Source organism: Sebastes umbrosus, chromosome 2 (genome assembly GCF_015220745.1).
Source record: "Sebastes umbrosus isolate fSebUmb1 chromosome 2, fSebUmb1.pri, whole genome shotgun sequence".
In the NCBI taxonomy this organism is placed as follows: Eukaryota; Metazoa; Chordata; class Actinopteri; order Perciformes; family Sebastidae; genus Sebastes; species Sebastes umbrosus.
Window position 1 is genome coordinate 20389222 of NC_051270.1, and position 26813 is coordinate 20416034.

The 26813-nt window shown below is 40.7% G+C and overlaps 1 protein-coding gene across 3 annotated transcripts; it reads right to left on the minus strand.

The window, feature by feature from the left end:
- Positions 1 to 1084: 1084 nt before the first annotated feature.
- On the minus strand, positions 1085 to 25833 carry LOC119503084 (fibronectin-like). 3 transcript variants are annotated; one of them, XM_037794625.1, is made up of 46 exons: positions 25518 to 25833; positions 24495 to 24620; positions 24022 to 24159; positions 23056 to 23187; positions 22502 to 22639; positions 22275 to 22421; positions 21965 to 22153; positions 21594 to 21776; positions 20984 to 21160; positions 20060 to 20215; positions 19827 to 19955; positions 19552 to 19695; positions 17889 to 18010; positions 16725 to 16893; positions 16460 to 16636; positions 15197 to 15325; positions 14985 to 15074; positions 14686 to 14880; positions 13467 to 13745; positions 13096 to 13359; positions 12907 to 13001; positions 12410 to 12578; positions 12129 to 12215; positions 11751 to 11942; positions 10551 to 10829; positions 10148 to 10339; positions 9931 to 10020; positions 9311 to 9577; positions 9070 to 9186; positions 8819 to 8980; positions 8569 to 8724; positions 8323 to 8439; positions 7496 to 7765; positions 7219 to 7406; positions 7042 to 7129; positions 6768 to 6947; positions 6573 to 6662; positions 5939 to 6127; positions 5654 to 5743; positions 4806 to 5257; positions 4543 to 4681; positions 3515 to 3676; positions 3286 to 3411; positions 3081 to 3187; positions 2865 to 2951; positions 1085 to 1805 (listed from the first exon to the last, which is right to left on the minus strand). In XM_037794625.1, the coding sequence occupies exons 1-46, from the start codon at positions 25657 to 25659 to the stop codon at positions 1728 to 1730; spliced, it is 7395 nt and encodes a 2464-aa protein (XP_037650553.1). In that variant the 5' UTR covers positions 25660 to 25833; the 3' UTR covers positions 1085 to 1727. The 3 variants fall into 3 exon arrangements, with proteins under 3 accessions (XP_037650553.1, XP_037650562.1, XP_037650572.1); XM_037794634.1 differs by lacking the exon at positions 24495 to 24620; XM_037794644.1 differs by lacking the exon at positions 10551 to 10829.
- Between the last annotated feature and the right edge of the window lie 980 nt (positions 25834 to 26813).

The following is a 26813-nucleotide window of genomic DNA, read 5'->3' on the forward strand; positions in this document are numbered from 1 at the left end:
ATTTCTTCCACAACTTGAGACACGAGAATGGGGAAATTATTTTTGCCGTTTGGTCTGTGATCCTTTTTAGATCGATGGTCAGGTTGGATGTTATCACAATTGATGGAGATTCTATACTATGACTTTTTTTTACTTTTTTTCGACATACTAAATTATGATTTTTTTCTACTCTTCTTTTAACATACTATACTATGATTTCTTTTCGATATACTATACTGACTTTTTTTCGACATACTATACTATGAAGTTTTTTTTCTACATGTTACAGTATAACTTTTTTCAACATGCTATACTATGACTTTAAAATCTTTTTTCGACATACTATACTATGACTTTTTTTCGACATACTATACTATGACTTTTTTTTACTCTTTTTTTAACATACTATACTATGATTTCTTTTTTGACATACTATACTATGACTTTTTTTCGACATACTATACTATGACTTTTTTTACTCTTTTTTTAACATACTATACTATGACTTTTTTTACTCTTTTTTTAACATACTATACTATGATTTCTTTTTTGACATACTATACTGACTTTTTTTCGACATACTATACTATGACTTTTTTTTCAACATACTATATAATGACTTCTTTTTGACATGCTATACTGTTGAGTTTTTTAACTTTTTTTTAACATGCTCTACTATCACTTTTTTTCAACATGCTACTCTATGACTTTTTTGGACATACTATACTATGACTTTTTAAGATCTTTTTTGGACATACTATACTATGACTTTGTTTCGACATACTATACTATGACTTTTTTTAGACATGCTATACTATGACTTATTTTAGACATGCTATACTATGACTTTTTAAGATCTCTTTTGGACATACTATACTATGACTTTGTTTCGACATACTATACTATGACTTTTCCAACATGCTATACTTTTACTTTTTTTAACACACTATAATATGACTTTTTCCAACATTCTATACTATGAATTTTTTTATGACTGTTTTTGACATAATATCTAATGGCTTTTTTTATTAATTTTTTATGACTGATCTTTTTATTCCATTTACTCCAAATCTCTGTCTTAAAAAAACAAAACAAAACAAAAACATTGTGCTTAGGTTTCAGGATATCTCCAGCTTTATTAAAATAAGGGACTTCTTTTTTGTCAAAAGGTAGAAACAACTTTGGCACGGACAACAATGTACAAAAATAGAACAGTTCAAATTCTCACATCCCAGTTCACACATTCACACATTGAGATTAAAGGGATAAATTAGTAAAAAGGCATTAGAAATTAGAATGTGTCAATCACACAGAGTGTGACCCCTCAGTAACAGAAGAAGGGCTACAGAAAAGAAAAGCACAATTTCATGGACAATTTAATCATTGTTAATAACTACATTGACATTCTTTAACACAGTGCTTACTTTCTTCTCTTTGATTAGGAAGTGTTTCTGAATATTTGAGGTGCACACTAGTATGGGGAGGGGAATGTTGCACAAAAAAACAAAAACGGCAGGAGTCTTCATTTTACCATAGAGCATGAATTTATAGACTTGGCGGTCAACAGTGAAAAGACTGGCTTAAGAGGAGGATAACTTTGGTCAGGCAGCAGGGCAGTGTAACATCTTTGGCTAAACATGTGTCAGAAAGTGATAGGGCAGTTAGTTAAATCACAAACAGTATGGCTTCTAAATGGTGAGACAGTGCAGCGATTGGAGGTTGAGGGAGCAAAGCATATGTCCGATCCTTTACTCCAGAGGATTTAGAGGAGCATGTGCATCTGCCAGCAGGTCTGGTCGGAGGCACTCAATGGGGCAATTAATATTCTGGAGGAAAAGTTGAAAAGGTAAGGTCACATTCCTAGGTAGAACCAATCCTGTATATTTGATCACATTCTTCATTGGTTTCCCTGTGGTCATTACCAGCTGCAACAGCGATGCTGGTATTGTTTTACCTTGTGAGTCTGTATGTGTGTGTCTGGGCACAGTATTTTTTTACCTTGCAAGATACAGTCACGAAACTTAACAGATGTGTATTTGACAAAATTAAGGTTGAGTGTGGAGATGAGCATAGTCCGAGAGAGGAGGGCATGTGTGTGTCTGTAGACAGATTTTGTGACTGCGATGGCATCACAGTACTGTTGGGCGATTGCTAGTCATAGTATAGTATGTAAAACAAATCATAAAAAAAACACAATATAGTTGGCATAAAAAAGTCACACTATAGTATGGCAAAAAAAGGTCATAGTATGTTGAAAAATGTCATAAAAAGTCAGTATGTCATAATAAAATCATAGTATATTATGTCTAATAATTTCATTAAAAACACTAATAGTATAGTATGTCAAACAATGTTGTGAAAAATAGTCATTTTATAGCATGTCGAAACATTTTGTGAAATAAAGTCATGGTATAGTTTGTCCAAAAATGTCATGAAAAAAAGTCATACTACAGTATGTTGAAATTTTTCGTGGAAAAGGTCATAGTATAGTATGTAGAAAAATCTTGTGAAAAAAAATTCATAGTATAGTATATCAAAAAATGTCATGAAAAAAGTCAGTATGTCAAAAAATGTCGTATGTGAAAATAGTAGTCGAAAAAGGCTGTGAAAAAAGTCATAAGAAAGTATGTCGAAAAATGTTTCGAAATAAAGTCATAGTATAGTAAATCAAAAAATGTGCAAAAAATTATAGAATATGTTGAAATATTTAGTGAAAAAGTCCTAGTAAAATCGTCATAGTATAGTATAGTATGTCGAAAAATGTTGAGAACTGTCATGAAAAGTCTTAATATAGTATGTCATGAAAAAGTCACAAAGTCATAGTATGTCATAAAAAACATCATAGTATAATATATCATAAAAAATGTCATAAACATTCAACTCACGCGTAGTGTGTTTCCATATCTAACAGGTTGCAGCAGACTGGCTTCGACATCACCACCTGGTCTGCGGCAGTTCTCACATCGCCAGCCCTGATGAGACCAAACATACACAAGCGTACATGCTCCATTTAACTCGCAGAATGATGACAAGTTAATAACAACTCAATATATGTGTCACTGAACATCAGACCCAAAGCCAGAGAAGCTGATGTGTCGTACCTGCTGTCCTCCAAAGCAAGTGCAGGTGCAGATGGCACCCAGGTACTCCTTCTGCCACTGGATTCCCACCTGGTAAGTTTTGCCATCATCATAGCACACTGAATCATCTGTGTGGGCGTACATACACATTAAAATCCACATGCAACTCCTTCACACCTTTTGGAGACAGTTGTTGAATATTTCTTTGGGTTTTAAGAGGCCTTACGTGGTTCACACTTGAACTCTCCTTTGCCATTTCCCAAGCAAGTGCAGCTCATCAAGTGACCATTGTCTGCTTTGCGGTCCCACTTCTCTCCAATGCGATAGTTGTTGCCATTGTCATGGCACCACTCTAATGATGGACAAAACAATAGTAAGAGAAAGTAGAAGTAAAATATACTCTCATTCCAACTATGCTTATGTACCTCCAGGAAAAAAATATCCCCAAAACTTACTAGATGAATCACATCTGAAGTGTCCACTTCCCAGACCCAGGCATCTGCACCACAGCTTGAAGCCCGTCTCAGACATCCGCTCCCATTCACCACCAACATCGTGGTAGGTTGCAGTGAAGGCATCATAACATGAGTCCTTAGTGGAGGGCACTCCCTCTGGGACTGATAGAAGATGGGTGGGGAAAAATACACAAGAAAACAATGTGTGTAAGCCACGAGTTACTTGAGGTTTCATTAACTGCCGCTCCCTTTTGAATGAACTTCTTTTGGGCAATGATGGTTTTTATTTATTTGCTTATTAATAATGATATTTTTCATCAGTATCATATCTCTAAGAGGCCAAACTAAAATGCAAAAAATAAAATGTGGTAACAATGTAGTTTTAATCGTCCATCTGTGCTTCTCAAGGGATCCTTTTCACTGAGGTTTCATTGCATTAAAACACTGTTGCAGCTAATAAAATTATTTATTAACTTACTACTAAGTTTGATTTAAGGTAAGCTAATGAGAAAGCACTGCCAATAGTCAGTACTAAAATCCTACTAAATAAGTACATAAAATTTGCCCATTATACATTTTATTAGCTGCAACTAGTGTCTATCCTTCCGTGAAAAGGCTCAAGTCGAAGTGTAGAGAAGAAGCGTATTGTCACTTCCAATCAATGAGAATAGTTTTGAATTTTGAATTTAAAATAATGGCAGTGTTTCAAATGATAATCGGAGTTGTGGCCAGCACAACTGGAATTATTTAATGAATTCAAGTTTTTTTGTTTTTTTTAAATGTACATTATATTAACTAGAAAAAATGTAAATGTAAACTGGGAGGAAGTTCTGAGGTCACATTAACCAGGGGACAGGAAAAATCAGGAATAAAAGCTATGTCTAACCTATGTCTAACATAAAAAAGCCTGGTTTTCTTTTCCACTGAGGTAAATAAAGGCCCTTAATTAATTAGCAGGAGTTGCTTTATAATGAATTCTGACTTAGTTCAGCCCAGTTTAGACACAGCAGTTGCTGCAGGATGCTCACGTGTGTTTCCAGCAGTGACGACCTGCTCCAGTATCTTGTGTTTGAGCGCCCCCATCAGAGCCTCCACGATCACATTATAGTTCGCTCCAGGGGAGAGTCCTATCAGGGTAGCAGTGGTGGCTGTGCCGGGCAGGCGGACCTGGACAGGTAGAGAGAGACGAGATTTTTCCAGATGAAATAAGAGATTTCATCTAATATGACCGATAAATAATGCTCAGACGGCATGATGGGCTGGCCTGGAAACCACAACCCTTGTATCTTACCTGGAACATCTTCTCATTTAAGTGTGTGAGGGGATGGCAGGACACCATGTAGGCGTTGCTCTGCTTGTAAGGCTTCCAGGAGATGGAGGTCTGAGTTTGGGCCTCCTGCGGCACTCCCGTGTCATTATCAAACGGGGAGCCGATGGGCAGGTTCAGCTTCAGGATGGGCAGTCTGCGGCCCTCTGCATCAGGAAGGGGTAAAAAGACCAGGGGCTCACGAACTTGCCCATAGGGAGACTGTGGGTTGCCACTGTTACCATTATATCTGTTGTTGTCTCCGTTGTTGTTGTACTCTGTGTACTCCACATTCTGGCTTTGATCACCATGCCCATCCTGGCCATTGTTGCCCACTACCTGGACTCTGTTGTCCAAGTCAGTTTCAGGCACATCCAGCCTGTCACCAGAACCTCCGGAGCCGGGGGGCAGAGGCAGGGGAAGCAAGGAGTCTGGTTCTGGGCGGGAGAGACGGGGTTAGGGAAGCGAGCAGGTTAGATTAGGGGGGAGGTTAAGCAGAGCTGCACTAACATATCTCAGCCAACAGGAGGCGATGCATATGCAGCATTGCTGGGTACTACTTCATGTCAAAGTGTGTCTTAATGCAGTATTATTAACACACAAGATATTTTGAATGTTATTTTTGGAGACATTCAAAATAAAAAGGGGTATTATTGTTTTATTTCAAGGCTTCTGAGCTGTTGCAGCAAAACATTGTGATTCAGCTGAGCAGATTATAGCTGCCATTTAAGCCCTTACATTTTATAGGATGTTTACCATTAACTAATTTGAATTTTGACACTTTATCCCATTTACCATCACCATTTGATGAGTAGAAGTCTCAAAATACTCACGAGTCCTGAGTTTGCCCACCAGAGGTGTGCTCCTCTGTGTGTTCTGGATGGCGATGATCTTGATGATGTACTCTGTGGCTGGTCTCAGGCCTGAGGAGAGGAATAATTATCACATAGAGGAATTAGTGGGTTGCACCTGACTCGAGATTACATGTAAGGGAATTATATAACTGGTGGAGTCCGGGTGAAGCTTTATAAATCTAAAACTTTTTATTTTCAATCAAAATGGAAATGAAAAATAAAATATTGTTTGTAGTGATAATGAACCGGTTGACAAGCGCATACCAGATATGGTGGCGTAGTTTTGGCCGGAGTGGGGTCGTGGGGTGAGCTCTCGGGGTGCTCCTCCTGACTCCTCATAGGTGACGTAGTATCCTGTGATGTGTGTGGCAGGTGGCTGCCAGGTGAAGGAGATGGAGGTGGGGGTCAAAGATGTCAACTGGAGGTTGGTGGGAGCCTGGACAACTGGTTCAGCTTTGAAGAAAAATATCATGTTAGATGATGTGATCGCTTGTTCGTTTGTGTGTGCACTGTCGAGTTACAGTAAATTTAGCAGTGCACTCCTAAAACATTGCCGGACTCCCGATGGAAAGTTTAAAAAAAAAAATCTAAATTGATGCGGCAGAAACAGAGATATCATCTCGAAAATGTGTGCATCTACTGTGGCTGCATTAAACTAAACCATTATTTGCCTTATTCTTTCCATCTCTCTGTCTGTGTCCCTTTACGTTGCTTGAATTCGCATTGTACTGTATATTATGTACTGTATGTAATGACAGAGATAAATCACCAGCAACTACATGTAGAACAACATTTCTGAATATGAAAAAAAAAACAGATTTAAACTGAAGTTTACATTATGAAGCCTTAAATGTATTCATAATGAAGCAGAGAGATCAGACACAGATTTGAATAGTACCTGTTTGAATCATGAGATTAAATGGGGCACTCCTTGTGTTGCCATTCAGAGTATACAGGTTAACAGAGTAACTGGTGCCTGGCTGCAGACCTTAGGAAAAAAACAAAAAACAAATTAAATCACATTTCCATCCATTACATCTGTAAACCGTTTCCACTGTTTTAAAGGTCTGTTTAGTAGGAAGGTGTGGTGTACCTATGAGAGTGTAGGTGTATGCGTCTCTTGGGATGGTCCTTCTGAGAGTGGGTTGTGAGCCACTGACGGGCGTGGCCTCGATGAGGAAACCAGTGATGGTTTCCATCTTCGAGCGCCAGGTCAATGTGAAAGAAGAATCCTTCACATCAGAGATTCGCACACGCCGAGGAGGACTTACATCTGCATTGAGGAGGAAAGAAAACAGACATAAAACAGAGCAGTGGATAATAACTGGTGAGGACTGGAAATGTTAATTTATGGTGCAGCCAGTTACCTTCCAGTGTGGTCACCTCTCCCTCCAGTGGTCTGCTGGTGACAGAGTTCTTCAGAGCGTAGACATGTATCTGGTATGTGGTTGCCACCTATGTTAAACAGACACACAGTTGACATTTATTCACTGACTGACTAATGAATGAATCCATGAAAATACTGAGATAAGAACTCTTGTTACCATGAGCCCTGGTACGACGACACGTGTGGTGTCTGGTGCAACATTCATCTCTTTGGTGGGGCCGTTGATGTTCTTGGGGGTGACGACCACGCGGTAGCCTGACAGGCGTGCATTGGGGGCACGCCATGTCACGGTGAAGGTGGAGGGACCGACCTCTGAGATCACCAGGCTGGTCGGAGCAGGGATCACTGAGACAGCAAAAACACATTTAGAATTGTAGTCGGGGAACATATAAATAAGGTCATGGATATGTTGATGTTTTCTATGTAGTTCTTACCTGTGGCCTGGGTTCCCACCAACGGTGTGCTGGGTGTGCGGCCATGGAGGGCGATGACTTTAACAGTGTACTCTGTCCCGGGGCGAAGGTTTGTCAGCACAACAGTGTCCTGGTCACCTCTGGGTGCCGGACGCAGCTCCCTTTCACTCTCCTCTGAGCTGGAGTAGAGGACACGGTATGATGTCACTGTGCCGTCTGGACTATCCCAAGTGATGCGCATGGAGTTGGAGTCGATGTCAGAGAAGGTCAGGTCCTTGGGACGGTCCATAGCTGTAGTAGAGGAGGAAGATGGGAGGGGGATTCATTTCAGCTCTGAGCTGTTGTTTTTTATTAAAGAATGTACACTTCTAAGGCTATTAATAGATCTTAAAGCGAAACGGGTTTACTTTGTCTCAACTGTTGAGTTACTCTGGTATCGATATTGAAGCTGTTTGCTGTTAAGCACTTTGAATTTAATTAGAATTAATAAGTACTAACTGCATATCAACACATTGGCATTTTATCATCAAACAAAACCAAGATAGATGTTTGAGAGGAGAATTAAGCATCAGAATTAATTCATACAGTATATATATGGCTTCCTCCAGAAGAAATCGAGCTGGGGAAAGTTTGCCTAATCCCCTATTCTGATTAGGAAAACAAGGTTTCTCGTTAACATGATGTTAAGAAATCAGGAAGAAAGAAAGGAGATGCCTGTAACCGAGTTACTTAAGTGCATGTAAACGCACTGAATACCACTAACAGAGCAACTCGCATAACTTGTGCCAAATCAATCCCTAGTTGAAGTCTTTCTTGGATCAGTTTTCACTGAATTGAGTCAAACTAACCAGTGATAGCATTCTCCACCACGGGGGAAGAGGGTTGTCCATCATTGCCCAGGGCATAGACACTCACAACATACTCCACAGTGGGCATCAGACCTGAGAAGGTCATCTGAGTCTGATCTGTAACAGAGAAGCAGAAAAAGAGCCAATGAGAAGAGGATACTGTGTTGGAAAAAAATATAAGAATATATATAATAAAGATTTCAGCCTGGTTCTGTACAGCTGTTTTCTTGTTTTGGCCTGTCTTACCAGGGGCCACCACCTCGGAGTAGGACGGTCCCAGACCATTCCTGGGGACACTGGTGACTCTGTAGCCTCTGATTGGTCCCTGAGCAGGAGACCAGCGCACTGTGAGGGCGTTATCACTCACATCAGTCAGCCTCATGTCAGTGGGGGGCTCGGTATCTAAAAGAGAGACGAACACATAACAAAATTTAGATTTATTTTAACCCCTCCACATTTATTTTCCCCCGGAAATTTTTTTTTTACGTTGATGTACCAGTCTTGTGCGTGATGTAGACCGGGGTGTTGGAGGCGGGGCTGTCCCCTCTTCCGGTAACAGCATAGACCGTGATGGTGTAGTCTGTACCAGGCTTCAGACCGGTGATGGTGGCGTAGGTCTGAGTGCCTGGGATTGAGAACTCTTGAGGAGTCTCGCCACCTAGAAAGAGAGTGAAGAAGGGCCGAGTGTCACACTCTGAATATAGTTGAGGATTAGAGGAAGCTACGACTTAAAATACATGTACACACTTGTGCCACCATAGGTGATCCTGTAGTTCTTCACTGTGACAGAGGGGGCGTCCCAGCGAATGGTAATGCTGGACGGGGTGGACGATGTTACCTCTAGGTCAGTGGGAGCATCGGAGACTGGAGAGGATTAGAAGAGGAGAGGACATTTTTTTTAAATGTCTATAAAAACAAATAATTATAGTCAAGATTCAGCTGATGAGTGTCACTAAGAGGTGGTAGTGGAAACCAGTATAGAACTCACTGGTGGCCTGTGTGCCAGTCAGAGGCTGACTCTCCTCATTGTTGCTGACAGCATATACATATATCAGATACTCTGTCTCTGGTGTCAGTCCAGTCAAAGTGAAGTAGGTCCTGGTTGGGGGCAGCCTCTCGTCTTTCGCATGCCCACCGCTCGTCTTCTGAAAGCGGATGCGGTAGCCGGTGATGGCAGCGGTTGGAGCCAGCCAGTGAACGGTGAAGGAGTTGGTGCGAATGTCAGAGAAGTCCAAGCCAGTGGGGGAGTCCAGAGCTGCAGGGAAAGGTATTAGAGAGAGATTTTAATTATATGCAATGAAAATGGCAATTAATTACAAAATTGCAAGGCAACAAAAATTATCCATTTTTAACAATTAGTGGGTTGTTGACTTGGACTGTTTTTGCACTGGTAATAATAATAATAACTAGAAGTGCACTCGGAGAGCGCAACCTCTGCCAAGGCAGGTTTCATGTACGTCGCTTCTGTCTTCTGTTTTGATGTGTTTAAAAACAAAACAGTTAATGTAAATATTGTCTTGTTTCTGTGTGATGAAACATCATTAGAAATGGACATGAATAATTCTTTCGGCACCCTTGACCCCCTTTAGAAACCACTGTCATACTCACTTGTCCTCTGCGTCCCTGTGGCTGGTTCACTCACTCGTTCACCGTACACACACACAACACTGATACTGTACTCGGTGTTGGGCAGCAGGTCTATATGGAAATGGAGAGATAAGTATAAAGTTAGAATGGCTTGACATGGAGCATTGCAAAGAAAAACAACCAATTTTGGACTTTAAATCCAGCTTTCTGTCAGACACTTTTAAACAGATCGTCTTACTCTCCAGCACGAAGGTGTTGGTGGCTCCGCCGACATTAACCTCCTTGATGTCGTCGTCAGTGGCTACAGGGTGGTAACGGATGACAAACCGAGAGATGTCGCTTGGTGTGGCAACATGGGGGACTGCCCAAGTCACCCTAATGTGGTCAGGACCCACTCCCCTAAACTGTAGGTTGGTGGGAGCTGGAATGGCTGTAGGAATGATGGGTTACAAGTTATAGCTAACACAGGAAAAACAAAGTATAATTAAATAAAAACAGATTTACAATAGCATAAAGATTAATGTGAAACATTTCTGAAATGTACATGTGCATTAATAAAAGGTCTGTTAATGTGCCTTCATCAATTCTCTCAGATCAAAACCCAAGCCCTTCCCACAGATGGAGTGAAAGAGTTAAATCACCAGCTTGTGTTTGCATTGTGTGTGTGGTCGGCTTGCTTTCCCCCTCCTCTGTAACAGTGAAGATACTGATGTCATAGTCCACGCCCGGCTCCAGGCCACGAATCGTGTAATAACCAGCAGATTCTTCCACCATATCTTGAAAAATTGGCAAGCTCTCGCCTGACGTTACTACCGTTATCCGGTAACCAGTAATGGTGGAATAGTTCAGAGGGATCCAGCGCAGGCCGATGGTGGTGTCAGTAATGTCGACAAAGTCAATGTGACTTGGTGTAGGGATGTCTGAAAGGGTTAGGCCAGTTGCAAAGCGCAAGCAAAATTAGAGAGACAGACACACCACTACATTAGTTATATCAAAAACATTAATTTGATTCCCAATAAAGCAGTCAGAGATCCAGAGTATAACAGTAGCCATGCTAGATAGAGATAATTACAAATTACTGAAGTCAATAAACAATCACGATTTACTTTAATCAAAGCAGTGATACTAGTGTACCTGGCATGCTTAAAAAAAAAGAAAAATCACCATCCCAATTAATAAACATGACCTCCATGCATGGTACTAATTATCATGTTAGTAGTAGGTTATGATAATTAAAGCTGCATTACACAATGTCTTTTTACAAACAGATTGCCCACAGAGAATTAGCCACCAACTCTGCAGCTCCATGGAGCTTTTCAGCCTTTTAATTTCTCGCAAACTAAAGTGTAAAATAAAGTTTAGTGGAGTATTGAAATTAATTACTTAGATAGCCATTCAATGAGCTGATAATGTTGCTCTGTGTCTGCTGAATCTGCAAGTGGGCATTTTTCTGTTAACCCATCAGACAACAACTTTAAAACTTGATAAGGTTAAAAGGTGATAATGACAGAGCTGTGTCTTTCAGGCTGTTTTGAATTATTCTGCCCCCTAGTGGCCATAAATACATTAATGCAGCTTCATGAAGGCATTCAAGCATCTTTTTTTTTTTCTTTTGAAACCGTGCCAATTTCAAAAACAATGCATTCGGGAAAAGTTCCAGCATGAATAGGAATACATTGTAAGGGTGGGAATAATGAAAATGACAGGAAGTGAAATATTCGAGTTGGCTCCAGTTTGACTTCGACCCAGCCTTTCTTTTTCTCCTCTCTTACACAGACACATTGGTCTTTTCTGTGAGGAAGTTGTGTGTTTGATGCCTTTCAACATGTGTGAATGCTTACCTGGTGTGACAATTGTGGACACAGGTACACTTTCCAACTGTCCCTTGGTGGTGAAGACACTGATGTTGTACTCCGCCCCCAGATTCAGACTCTCTAGCATGCATGAGGTTTCATCGGCTCGAACAAACTCTTCCAGGGTGTTTCCTCGCTGACCGTCAGTCGGCGTGCTTGTCACTCTGTAGCCTGTGATGCCTGCAGAGGGTGGGGGAACATGAAAAATATGGAGGAGTTAGAACATAATGTCCAGGCTCTTGCAATTTATGAGTCAAAAGGAAAAACCGGGAAGAGACATTTGTCCTAGTGAAAAAAAATACCATTTGAAGGCCAAGGTCTGGACAGATGTGCTAGCAGTGCGTGGGGAGCACAGTCAATATTTACCTGGTGTTTTGGAAGCTACCCAGTGGACAGTGAGATCTCCTGTGACAGGGCTGGACTCAACTCTGAGGTCAGTGGGAGGAGACAGGGCTGCAAGGAGAGAAAAACAGATCATGACACAAGCATGAGAAACTTGATTTGATACAGCAAGAACTTCTTAAACAAACTCATGCCTAATGGTTAGAATAGTGCTATGTAGGCCCACAGTAGTATTAATCTGGTGATCAGTTATACAATTTATTTTATGGTGGCCTTTTCTCGGTTAAAGAGAATTGGATACGCACAAGTGACAACATTGCGGGTGATGGGGTTTCCACGGTTGCGTCCATTGAAGATGGGCTGAACGCTGTAGGTGTACTCTGTTCCAGGAATCAGACCGGGAATATAAATACGTCCAGAGTCAGAGGTCTCTTCTCTGGGAGACTCGCCTACCTGGCTGGGGAGCACAGACAGCTGTGGAGAAGAAGGCAGAGATCAGAAACCTAGAGAATACACTTAAAATATACCAGAACAAAGACATTAAATCTGCAAAAAGGGATTTTTTTTGGCACCCTGGTGCCAGCACAATAATCTGTAAACACAACAAGCTGACATATCATCACCTTATTAAGTTGATGATCAACCCATTTCATATTACACACAGTGATTTGACCCATTGATAGTATAACATGTTAATTAAAGTAGATTTAATTTTGTTTGATTATGAACAGTTGTTTCTCTAGATGATGAACTGATTTCTTTTTTTTTTTTTTTGATGTGGTGAGAAGATGCAGGCATCTACCTTGTAGCTGAACCTGCGGACAGGTATCCAGGAGATGATGATAGACGCATCAGTAACCTCAGTGCTGAAAGCAGGATTATTTCCCATCTGGGGAGCTGGGAGGAGGACAGAATGGGAAAAATATAAATTTAAATTCTTGCAACAATTTATTTTACTCTCTGCAGATCTTGTGTTTCTTTTAATACTGACAGGTGATAAAATATGTGTTGACGCCCTCGCTGAGCTCGTTGTTCAGGTCAGAGTGCAGGGTGGCAGTGTACTTGGTGTCCGGACGTAAATTCTTCAAAGCGTACTGGGTGACCCTGCCGGGGATCCTCTTCTCAATGGGGCTGGAGCCCTCGATGCTCAGGAAGAGACGGTAACCGCTGACGATGGCGCGGGGAGCCTCCCAGATGACCACTGCACTGTCGGGGCCGATGTCAGTGAAACGCACATCGGTGGGCGAATCAGGCTCTGAAGGGGATAGAAAATGCAACACGTAAGGCAGAACATCTCATCTTTTCTGTTATTGTAATCCCTCTGCGTCTAAATTGGGCCCCTTGGTCCACGGCGATACTTACTGGTAGACCTTTCTCCCACAAGTGCCTTGCTCTCTACTCCACCATTGATGGCATAGATGTAGAAGCGGTACAGTGTGCCCGGCTGCAAGTGGGTGATATCAGCGTATGCATTGGGTGAGATGGGCAGCTGCAAGAGCCTCCTCTCAGTGCCGTCAGGAGCAACGGGGGTGAAGTGCACCCTGTAACCGGTCACCTCGTTGGGTGGACCGATCCAGGTGATGGTGATCTTCATATCTGAAATCTCGTAGAACTGCAGGTCTGTGGGTGCCGGGACCTCCTCTGTGGACAGGAAATAGTGGATTGATTGACAAGGGACAGCCAGAATCAGTCTTAAAAGTACCCTCTGGAGTTACGGACCATTAGTAACGCTATGGAGCAATGTTTTCATGACTCGCTCCTCATTTTGTTTGGAAAAACACTGAACCGAAACAAAGCTTTGTTTACAAAAAACTCCACAGGGCACCTTTAACTTAGCTGTGTATATTCTGTACAGGGTTAAAAATGCTAAATACAGTAAAACAATCTAAAAATCTGTTTGTCTTCATTGTGGCAGATTTGCAATCATCTGTGAAAAAGTGCAATGAAAGGCTTTAACAATTGACAGATCTTAACAATAAAGCAGCCATTCTCTACATCATCTGGTTTTGTTTTTCGAGCATAATAAAACTACATTTTGCCGTGCCAGGCACAAGAAGAGAGTCAGGAATGGAATTCCAATTTAAGATATACTGAGGATTTATGAAGTGTGTGTGCGTCTGTGTGGGTTGTACATGTCTGCTTGTGTTTTCACTATGTCTGAACAGGTGTCTGCTTCTGAGCACACCATAAATTAAAGAGAGGTCATTCAGGGGCCGCGACAGACTAAGATGAAGATAAGAAGAGATTACCATGGTATAGCTATAGCTGTAAGAGCACATTTTGACAAAGCAATGTTTTGATATGCTCTGTCTTTACCAAACACTGGAAAGCCCATCTTAAAGCTTCTTGGCCCTATAAGGAATCTTTTGCTGCGTGTATTAACTTAATCTGCTCAGCTTTCACTGACAGCCAAAACACAAAAAATGCTATAAAAAGAATAATGTACCATCTAAAGAATAGATTAACCTACTGTGAATGTTTTATTAAAACAACAAAAACTCCAATTGGCTCAAATTTTGTAAGTTTTCATTAATTTCGAATTCTTTAGTTACTGAAAGGGTAATCTGTTAAAAATGTGCACCTGGTGGAGGGGTTCCGGCGGTGTTGACCTGTACAAAAACAGGCTCACTCTCCTGATCCTCCTCCACAGCGTAGATGCTGATGTTGTAAAGGCGACCGGGGCGAAGGTCATCCAGGGTCACTGAGGTCTGGGAGTCTGGCAGGTTCAGCTCAGTGCTGCTGCCTTCCACTGATGGCGTGTACACAACGCGGTAACCTGGCAGGCACAAACATACAGTTACATACTGCCAAAATCAAATGGATCTCTATATCAAACTACTAAATCACGTATAAACACACATACAGAGACAAGTTCCTTACCAGTAATAGGAGCCTGAGGCCTGGTCCAGCTGATTCGAATGGAGGAGTCTCTCACATCATCGACTACGTGTTGAGCAGGGGTGTCAGGAGCTGGGGGAGGGAAAGGAGAATGGAAATCAGTCACGTCGTAAACGTTTGTGTAAAAATGCACAAAATTTGCATAATCCTGAGATTTATTGTCGTGACAAAGAGGAAGAGAGGGATTCTCCCACCTGTAGTCTGGGAGGTAGTCAGAATGAGGTTTGGCTGTCCCTGATCTGGGAGCTCGTAGACGTTGACGTTGTATCTGCGTCCTGGCAGGAGGTCGGCGATGGTGACAGAGCTGGCTGTGCGAGGAACATCTGGAGAAGCCGACAAAAAGATAGTTAATAAACATACCATTATATCTGTTTTAAATATGTATTATTTTTTATAGTATGTTTATACCATGGTAGCTATATCTTCAATATTTCTGGGTGACTGAAACCATGTTGGGCAATGGCGCACATCAGTGAGGAGGGCTGCTTAATGGCAATACTGGATTTGTATATGATTTTTGCTTCAACTTGATGAAGTTCATTGACTAGCCAGGAATTTAATTGGCCAGATTAGCCAAAAACAGACAGACTGGTCTAGTCATTTTACAGATAATTTACTATATGACAACATTTATAAATACCTCAATTTAAAATTACATATACCATAATCAGTGTTGGAATGTAACTAAGTACATTTACTCAAGTACTGTCCTTAAGTACAAATTTGAGGTACTTGACTATTTTAATTTAACGCAACTTTATACTTGTACTCCACTACATCTCAGAGGCAAATAATGTACTTTTTACCCCACTATTTTTCTGAAAGCTACAGTTACCAGTTACTTTTTAGATTACAAATTGTCACACCCTCTCCAGTGAAAACCATGTATCTCCAAATCTGGTGAGTCTGAATTTCTCTGATAAACGAAACGATGCAGTGCTCCTTTATGGATTGAGAATATTCTCTTAAGCGAAGCTACAAACATATGATGATCTTATAGAATATGATGCATTGCTGTAGATTAAACTACCCAACAGTATAATGTACATATACAGCAGTAAAATGCAACATACACATGAATACAGCAGTAATATTAATCCAAAAACATCATGTTAATAGTAAAACATTGAAATTTTTCTGAATAATAAGTAAATTTAGCTGATAAAATTTGCATAGTTTTACTTAACTAAGGTTTTGAATGCGGGACTTTTACTTGTAGTGGGATATTTTCAATGTGGTATTAGTACTTTTACTTAAGTAAAGGATCTGAATATTTCTTCCACCACTGACAGAGGGTTTTACCCATATTGCCCACTCCTAATGAAATTGGTGTTGATCACATTTATTCTGAGATACATCAGTCAGAACCTCAACAGAAAAACTACCCAATAAATCAATCCATTTAGTTATTTGCTTGTGACATTATGGAGGTTTCAGTGATGGTCAAAGGATCTCACCCAGGACTTTCGGCTTGGCCCCGTCCTCACTGAGCTCATACTCCACCCTGAAGCCAGAGACGGTAGAAGAGGCTGATGTCCAGGACACAACGAAGCTGTTTGAGGTGATTTCTGTCACCGACTCAGAAGTGTCCAACACTGCAGGAAGTTGGGTCGTCTCTCCCTCTGATGTTTCCACTTGAGAGAAAAAAGGATATAATGTTCGTGTGAACAATGTTTTTAGATTTGTGGCATTGAGAGAATGTCACTGCTCAAGTTTACTCACAGGAGCCTTGGTTAGTGGTGAAATCGAAGCGTGTGACCTCGCGGCGTCCGTAGCGCAGGATGCTGATCAGCTGACCCTCGTAGGTGATGCCTGGACGCAGCCCGCTGATGGTGTAGGAGTTGAGGTGGCCGGGGACAGCGACCTCCTTCCAGGCAGAACGGCTATTTTTCTACCAGAAAGGGTAAAAAGATAAAAAGTTAATGGAAAAAACAAAATGGAAACAGGAGTGGATAATCTTCATCTGCTGATGAAGATCAAGTGATATGATCAAAAGCTTTTTGTAAACTGCTGTTTCCAGGCTCAAGGGTGAACTCCAAACCTCAGATTTTAGGCGAACGTGGACAACAATAAAAAAAAAAAAAGGAAATTTGAACACCTACAATTACATTATAGCTAAAAAACTACCTGCTCTTGAAGACCATGTTATATGATTGAAAGCTCCAGAATAGCTACTAAATGGACCTCATAGTGAGATTGTTTTCTCAACTGGATAATCTGATTTCTAAACTCTTTATGTCAAACATAAATCTTTACAGTAATGAACAATTTTGTACAAATATGTGAAACTTTGAGAGAATTTACTGGAATCATTAATTAATTCAGAAAATTAAGACTTTATATGGCCGCCTGTATATTTTGGACTGGACTCTGGCTCAGACCTGTTTACTGCCACATCCTGCTTTAGGAGTATTTAGACTGGCTTTGCAGTCTGTCAGAAAACTACAAACGTTTCACAGCAGGAAGGCCAGTTTAGGGCTTTGAGTGACTTTTCTGTCCAAAATACACAACCCCCTTCAGAGGAAATCTGTTTGACTTCAATTAAGCTTCATAAACATTTCAACCAGCCCGGCAGTCCTTGAGGTCTTCAAAGAGAAAAAGATGTGTGAGAAGAAAAAAAAAAAAATCACAGAAAGGGAGATATTTTCTTTGGAGTCTGTGTGTTTGCGTTTGCAGACTGTAAAGGGGAGTTCATGTACCCTCTAATCACCTTGTTTGTCCATGTTCAAACTTCAGTCAACATTACCAAAAGCACTTGACTGTTTGCTCAACTTTACTAATGCTACCGGTCAGCACATTTAAAACAACATTTTTTCAGGAAAAAAGAGAGAGCTCACTTGCGTTTACAAAGGTTATTTTTTAACCTGAACCAAAAGAGTGACTCACAACTCTCCACTTGAGGATGTACTGTGTGATTTGAACAGATGAAGGGGGGTTCCACTGAATGGGGTGGGAGTCTGGCTGTTTTCCTGCCTCCGTGATGATCACCTGGACAGGTCTGTGGCCGTCTGAGGAGTTTAGAGAGAAAACATTTAGGGGAAGACATCAGGAGAGAGTAGGAGAGACACAGAACAAAGCTGCTATTAGAAATGAGAAAAAGAGTCACACATTGTCAAAGACTTATAACGGTGTTACCTGTAGAGACTGTGGGTGAAAGTTGGCTACTTTTTGGTGAGGCTCTGTCAGACAGATTCATCATTTTCGGGCAGAACCAAATCACCAGACGGTGCTAAACCATCTCAAACACCCACTGACATTTTACAGTCTGACATAACACTGGAGCACTATATTCATCACAGTTTATCTAGCTAACATAAAGCTTCACAAGTCCTGCTCTGTACACACACACAAACACACTTTCCTCTGGCATGAATCACAGTGAGATCAATGTTGCAACTGTAACCTTTTAGGTCATTGTTTGATTCAGGACACACATTTTGCTGCAGTACAAAGTACGACATTAAGCAACTTTTACCCAACAAGAGGGAGATGTTGGAGGCAGGAAGTGTGTATAAAGCCACCCTCCCCAACCCAGCATCCCTTTCCCCTCAGCAGGTCAGCACAACAACACCGGGCGGGGGAGGAACTACAAAGACCCAGGGGAAGACGGGTGATGTGATTGGCAAGAACTTCTCCATTTGCCAGACTTCAAAGCCAAGAAAAACACCAAACCCCCGCTTCCCTCCATAAACCTGGCAAGTGAACTTTTCATTTCAGAGACGTGTGATGGGAGGTTAGGGGTAGGTGAGAGGAAGGAGGTCAATAACGTAGGAGGGTTGAAGAAGTACAGCAAACACAAATTAAGCACTAACAGCTGTCTGACTCAGTGGAAAAGCTGCAGGACAGGACTGTGAGGCACTGGAGAAATTAACACTTCCCCATTAAATAATACTTAAATAATACAAATAAATAATCCTGTTAATAATATGCATGTTATCTTGTAGTGTGCAGGGGTTTAGGATTTAAATATCTCACCCCATGATTGAGCGTCAGACCAGCCAAAGTTATCACAATTATATCGAATGGATTGTCCAGAAATTAGAAAATGATGTTGAGGTTGAAATCTGAATGCAGTTTTCCTATATTTCTTTGCATTTTAGCACATTTGCACAATGAAGAGTCATGCCGAATTAGTTATTTGCTGTTCCTGTTTGTACTCACTGGATTACTTTGATTATGAAGAAAAACTTCCAAATGTGGAAAACTTCTAAACGCAAAGTTTATGAGATCTGAAAAAGAAGTGCCTTTTTTTCTATGATTTCTAAGTGGACTTTTGAACGTTTATCCATAATGAACATCAGAGATTAAAAAAAAAAAGTGATAGTCATGCATAGTGTATATGTGTGTGACATGTCTGTGAGTTATGGCTCTGATAAGGCAGGAATTAAAGTCTTCTGGTTAATTTCTGTACCACATTTGTTGTTGTGTGATGTATATAAACAAGCATATTCAAATATGGACCATGTGAACTCTGCAGAAACAGAGCTGTACACCAACTGAAGTGGATAGCAGCTTTACTAATGATGTTGGGAAAATTTGTTTTCCCTACCTGCTGAGATCTGCTGAGGTTCGCATCTCATCTCTCCAATCGTGTTGCCATAGCAATGACAGCGGTAGTGGATGGCATGGATGACTTTCTCCCATGTATCTCCAATCTGATGGAACGTCCTGGTTTCTGGCTCCTGACACTGATCTATTTGTAGAAAACAGAAGAGGACAACAGAGATTGGATAGGACAAAGAAGGGTGGGGTTGTAATTTTCTGATGAAAACTGCATTAGCATTTTTATTCCCCAACAGCTGAGCTAATGAGCCATGAACTTACCGATAGCGTCACACTTCCAGCGTCCACGACCCTGTCCAAAGCAGGTGCAGTTCATCATGTAGCCCTCGTCATGGCGCTTGGAGAATTCCTCGTTTACTTCATAGGACGCGCCATCAACAACACACTGATCTGGACAGATAAAAAAAAAAGGAGTAAAGTTAACATAAAACCTTTATGCTTCAAGACAACTTCAACAGTTTTGTTTCAAATCCAAATGGATTTAGCTCTCTGACCTCGCAGCTGGGTGTGAGCAACACAGCTCCACTCCCCACGACCGTTGCCCAGGCATGTGCACTCCATCATGTGACCCTGGACATCATGCCGTTTGTCCCACTTGTCGCCTACACGGTGCATCACTCCATCATTGGTGGTACATAACTCCTCATGGGCTACATAAAGAAAGAAAGGAAAAAATAAATAAAAACAAACTGTACTGTGTGTGTTTGGACTGGGAATTCTTCTTGGTCCAGTCAGCCGTAGTGTCATCACTCTGCATGTAATCAAACGCTGTAAATGTAACAGCCCTGATAGAGTCATTACTCTCCCATGAACATAAACCCCAAATAGTCCCCAATTGTCTACAAGTGACCCATGCAACTAAACCGTCATTAGCATCTTTGACAACAAGATGAGATAAAGACCAAAGCATTTAGTGTAATTACATCCCCTACAAAAGTAAATATATCCATACCATGTTAGTTTAGCATTTGAACATGTCAGACTTTAGCCATATGACCCAGGATCACTGAGGAAAAATCGATTGAAAGCAACACAAGTGCACCAACTTTGAGCTTTCGCTTTCTTGGGCAGACTGTTTCACCATCTCCTGGCTGTAGCTTCATATTTACCATACACATATGAGAGTGGTATCGATCTTCTCATCTAACTCTCAGCATGGAAGTTAATAAGCGTATTTCCCAAAATGTCAAACTATTCCTTTAAACACATCTGTTTTGACTAACATTATGATTTGACATTTTATATTGTAAATTCAAATTGGAAACCTTTCAAAACTACTGTTCTAAAACTTCCTCTAGAAGGAAAAAAATACGTAATTACTTTGTGTCATTAAACATTTAACTGTCAAGTTTCAAAGTGATAGCATGATTTGGAACAAACAAAGCAGAACACACACGCACACACACACACACACTCACCAGCCATGGGGCAGAAACCAAAGCGCTGCTCTGTGTCGTAGTCGTGAGTGGTGCCACACCACCTCATGCTATCACGGCGCCCGTCAGCGGTGCAGTCGGTGTAGTTGCGGCCACTGTAGAGGAAGGGGAAGTGGCACAGTCCGCCGTTGGAGTTTCCTCCTCGTGTTGCCACAATGGCTGGAATAGAGACAGAGACACTGTATATCGCACCATACTACAATGCAGAGTGTGGGGACTGTGATAGATTTGATAATATTTGCGCCAATATTATCTTTAAATATGGCAATTTTCATACCGAAATTTACAAATATCCAAGAATCCCAGAAAGGGAACTCTGATACATTAAGTGTAAAATAAAATAACCTCAAAAACACAAATGAACAAGTAGGCTATATAAATTGATGTTAAATAAAATTCCATTGCAGGTTGTACAGACTTTTTTTAAGGAAAGGATTAAGGAAAGGATATTTAGAGGGAATCTTAAATAAATTAGTGGTGGATGACATTGTCGGGCAAAGGCCGTGATGTAGTACAAGGCCATCATCAGCCCAATATATCCACTTAAACCAAATAAAATGCCCAGGTTCACATCCCTGTTCCTAAGTCTCACCATTCTTCTCAGTACAGAAAGAGTACTGCCGGTCTCTCTCATAGTCTGAGGTTGAAGAGCACCAGAGCTGCCCATCTGTGCGTCCGTCTGAGGTGCAGGAGTAGTAGGTCTTTCCCATGTAGACAAACGGGAAGGAACACGACTCGCCGTTAGAGTTGCCACCATATGCCTGATTCCTGGCTTCTGCACAGACAGGAGAGGGAAAAGCGAGAAAATGGTAATTATAGCGGAGACAAAGCAATGTGCATCTAATAATGGTGATTATTTGGTGATACAGGTGCTCTCGAACTTAATTTTGAAACCTAATTAGAAACATAACAGACCACAGAGTTCATCATCATAATTGCTCTTTGACCCCTGCTTTTACTCACCCCACTCCTGACAGCTGACTCCGTTGCCCAGACAGGTACAGATCATCTGCTTACTGCCCTGGCTTCTGAACCAGCGCTGTCCATCGTAGTAGGTGGCTCCAGAGTCTGTGCGGCACGTCCCCTCGATGGGGGGCTCGAGCAGCTGCCGAGTCTGGGAAAGGGTGGGGGTCAACACGACAGCACCTGTGGCTGTATCCCACCAAACAGATTGAAAGAATGATGAATATCAGAGAAGATCAGAGTAAAGTTTTTACTATTTGGTAAACACTTTCAGTAAAATTGAACTTGAGCAAGAGTTTTTGAGTCTCACTTCGGCCTGCGTTGTGTCTCTCACACTTCCACTCTCCGCGGCCATTTCCTAAGCACTGACACTGCACGACGTGTCCACTTGTGTCCCTCTTTGACCACGAGTCTCCGATACGGTAGGACCTCCTGGTGTCCTGGTCGTTGCAACGGTCTGGTTGGAGAACAACAGTGGTCAACAGCCGCTACTGAAGTATGTAAAAGTGTGTGTTCATTGGTTTATACTCTTCTTACTCCTTGAGCTGCATGTGATGCGTCCATTTCCCTCTCCAAGACAGGTGCAGTCCAGCATCATCCAGCCTTGGTACGGTTTCTCCCAGGTCTCCCCCACGACGTATGATGATGCAGCGTTGTTGTCGTAGCAACGCTCAGCTGCACAGAAAACACAGGAGATTTATTGCATCTGCAGTTTTGTCACAAGACACTGTAAGATCCAGCTTGAAATCACAGCGCCTAAATCACCCCAGACTTTTCCAGGAGAAACAAACCTAGTGAAAATCAATAGCTGTGGCGTAAGATGGGCAAAGAGGAGAGGCGTGCTCTCTCACACACTTACCTTGTTTGTCTGGATCGCTGTCAAATATTTACAATTCTATCAAACACAGTCATGTTTCTGGGAAATTTCCCTGTCTGTAAGTTTGTGCGTGTGTGTGCTGGCAGCTGAATATACAAGCTTGCAGGTTTAAGTTGCGATATTTCACATTTATCTGCTTTCCAGAGTTCATACGGAAAGTGTTGACGTCCTGGTTGCACCGCAGGTTTAAATCTATGGTGGTAAAAGGACTCACCCACAGGTTTGCAGGTCCACTCTCCTTTGCCATTCCCAAGACACACACACTCCAGCATGTAATCAGCAGTCTCATGAGGCCTCTGCCAAGTGTCACCGATTTTATAAGACCTCCCACCTTCATGGCAACGATCTGTGAAGGACAAAATGTACTAAGTTGCATTGGTTTGAAAAAATGCCCTTAAAGCTTCAAGTTACTTGAAGCCAATCACAGTTAATTTCAGAGAGAGCGTTTCTATTGAGCGTTCCTATTGGCTGTGCTCCAGCTGGTGGGCGGGGCTTGGTTTTTCCTCAACTGATCTCAACCTCACTGCCAGGTCACAAACTTTCTCAGTTTACACCTAAACAGTACACTACAAGATGTTTCTGAAAACATTTGAGGTGAGAAATAGAGATTACAGTAACAGAATATTGATTCATATTTGATCAGCGCTGCCTAGTTTGACCGTTTGAGTTCATGAGTGACTGACTCGTGACTCGTCGGAGGTGGACAGCAGACTCCAGATCAGCTCTTACTGCTTGTTTTCCTCCGGTCTGCGAAATCCTGCAGATGCCATTACGAGCACCGGAGGACACAGAGGTACAAGATTTTTTTTCAGGGTTATCTGTCTCATACACTACTGTCAGGATATATTTTATAAAAATAACTTTTTTTAATCATATTTGCTCCGTTTCTACGAGCTGCAGCTTTATTATGAACTATGACACATTCAGATTTTATATTCAATCAGTAGCCTGCAATTTAAGTAAACATTTTTATTAAAACACCCTGAGGTATCCTGAGGTGTGTGTGTTTCCAATGCATGAGAGAATCAGGGAAGACAAACCACTCAGTTCTTTTTACAAGAAAATGACACACACAAAAGTGACATAGAAATAATATAATTGAATTGAACATCACTAACATTTTATCATGTATAAATATAGATTTTTGAACTGCATGAACTTAAATATTCCGGTTACTCACTTGCAATGGTACAGCTGATCTTGCCACGACCAGAACCAATACAGGTGCAGTCCCACATCATCGCGTCCTTTGGTCTCTCGTAGGTTTCACCGACCCGGTATTGCCGGTCATTGTACTTATCATAACAGGACTCCTCCACTGAGAGAAAAACAGAGGAAACACCAAAAGGTTAAGAGTTTGTTATTGTTGTGGATATTTCTCTTGCTGCATAGAGCAATACAAAAAGTTGAAAGTGAGTGTCTCAATATGTTCCCAAGTGTTCCTTTAAGCAACTCAGGTCTGGTGTTTCAGTCATGGTGTGATTTACTATATATATATGCTATTGTGTATTTACACAAAAGTTCTGAAACAAGTGACTATAACTATCCCAAACTAAAAGTTTTCACTCATCATTTCCAGATGTGAAAAGTGAGCCTGAGAAGAAATGGCCTGCTAAGACATTTCTATATCAAACCGGTTGGTCTCTCACTGACCTTCAGGTTTACTTTTACATTTGATGCCTGCTGCTCCATTGCAGGTGCACACCAGTGTACTACCGAGGTAGGGTTTCTCCCACTGCTCGTTCGGTCTGTATGAGCGACCATTTTCCTCACAGCCGACTATAGAAATCATATAATAGGAATATATGTTACATAAAGAGTATTAAACATATGGACCGAAAAATGTGTTGATTTGTCTCAACTCAAAAAAAAAAAATTAATGCAAAATAAAAAAATCATTAGGTATGACAAAAGTTACTGCAAAGTTATTAATACAACACGCACTATAAATCACGTTGTAATGCAGAAAGAAAATTACTTTTTATTTGTCTCAACTCAAAAAATTTAATTAATGCAAACTAAAAACCATTATTTGTGACAAAAGTTACTGTAAAGTTATTAATACATCACGTTGTAATGCAGAAAGAAAATTACTTTTTATTTGTCTCAACTCATAAAAAATTAAATTAATGCAAAATAAAAACCATTATTTATGACAAAAGTTACTGTAACGTTATTAATATATCACGTTGTAATGCAGAAAGAAAATTACTTTTTATTTGTGTCAACTCATAAAAAAATGAAATTAATGCAAAATAAAAAACATTATTTATGACAAAAGTTACTGTAAAGTTATTAATACATTATGCACTATACATCACGTTGTAATGCAGAAAGAAAATGACTTTTTATTTGTCTCAACTCATAAAAAAATGAAATTAATGCAAAATAAAAAGCATTATTTATGACAAAAGTTACTGTAAAGTTATTAATACAACACGCACTATAAATCACGTTGTAATGCAGAAAGAAAATTACTTTTTATTTGTCTCAACTCATAAAAAATTAAATTAATGCAAAATAAAAAGCATTATTTATGACAAAAGTTACTGTAAAGTTATTAATACATTATGCACTATACGTCACGTTGTAATGCAGAAAGAAAATGACTTTTTATGCTTAAGAGAGAATAAAACTGAAGGACATTTGATGGTTTTTGGAGGTCCTTGTACGCACCTGAAGTAACAGCCGCTGCGTCACGGAGCTCAGGAAACACCTGAAACTGGCCACTTTGTCTTTTGCTCTTCTTTGGCAAGCCGTGGACTGCGCTGCTGACGCACAGCGCAACCAGTAACCCTGTCAGTGGGCCACCAGTCATTTTGAGAAAAAAATAAGGATTTCAAGGTAAAGTAGAAAAAGGCTAGTTAACAAAGCAAGTTTTACCAACAACAAAAAAAAGCAAGTGCAGAACTAAAGTTAGGCTTGGAGAGATCTAATTTCTGTCCCTTATAATAAATGTCCAGCTGCCTCCTCCCAGCTGGTGCACCAGACCGAGGAGAGGAGAGCGCGCTGGTTTTATACCCGGGCACACCACAAAGGGGCGGGGTTAAACTGTGGCTTTGGATGGATGACCCGCCCGAGAGTGAGCAATACACTGACACCAGACACTTCACTTTCAAGACAAGAAGCCACAAGACAAAAAAAACAAAACTTAGTTATAAAGATGTTTTCTTGGAAGTGTGTTCGTTCCAGAGATGAAATTCAGGTGTCAAAGCAGCAACATCAGCAAACAGTGAAACAAAGGAGAGGTAAAGGTATACACCAATTATAAAAACAATAATAGAGATATAAAAGATACAGAGTGAATGGGTGAACATAGTGCATACAGTCCGTCAATAAATAAATGTAGTATGTACAATAAATAAATGTAATATGTGCATATGTGCAGTCTATAAAGTGGTATATAGGATGCATAGTGTAAAGTGCGCCAGTGGTTAGAGTCCAAGATGGTTGCAGATAGTGCATGTTTAAAGGTAGATAGTGCATGTTTAAAGTTCTTGATGGAGAGAAACATAGATGTTAACATATAATATCAGAATGACAAACCACCATATCAATAAACCACTACAGGTCACTAAAAACCCCAGTTAGTAGACACACTATAGATACTAATCCCTAGGAAATTGTGATGTTATCAGAGCCAAGCCTTTTCTGGGGTTCTTTGAGATTAATTTTCAACCTAATTAATTTTGCAATGTGCAAATTATGTGCAATCAAATGTACTTTATGACTACTATAAAAAACAAAACGTCAAACCTAACTCTCATACAGTGCCATGAATGTGACAAACAAAAATGAGAAAGACATATTAGATTTGTTATTGCTCTCCCAATTTCCAAAACATGGTATAGCACTCACAAAATGTATCCTAATGCCAAATATTTGGTGTAGTGCTCTGATTTAAAGCTCCCAAATCCCTAAATGTTCCCCTACCCCTCTCTGGGATTTGTGCAACTATTAGGAACTATAACA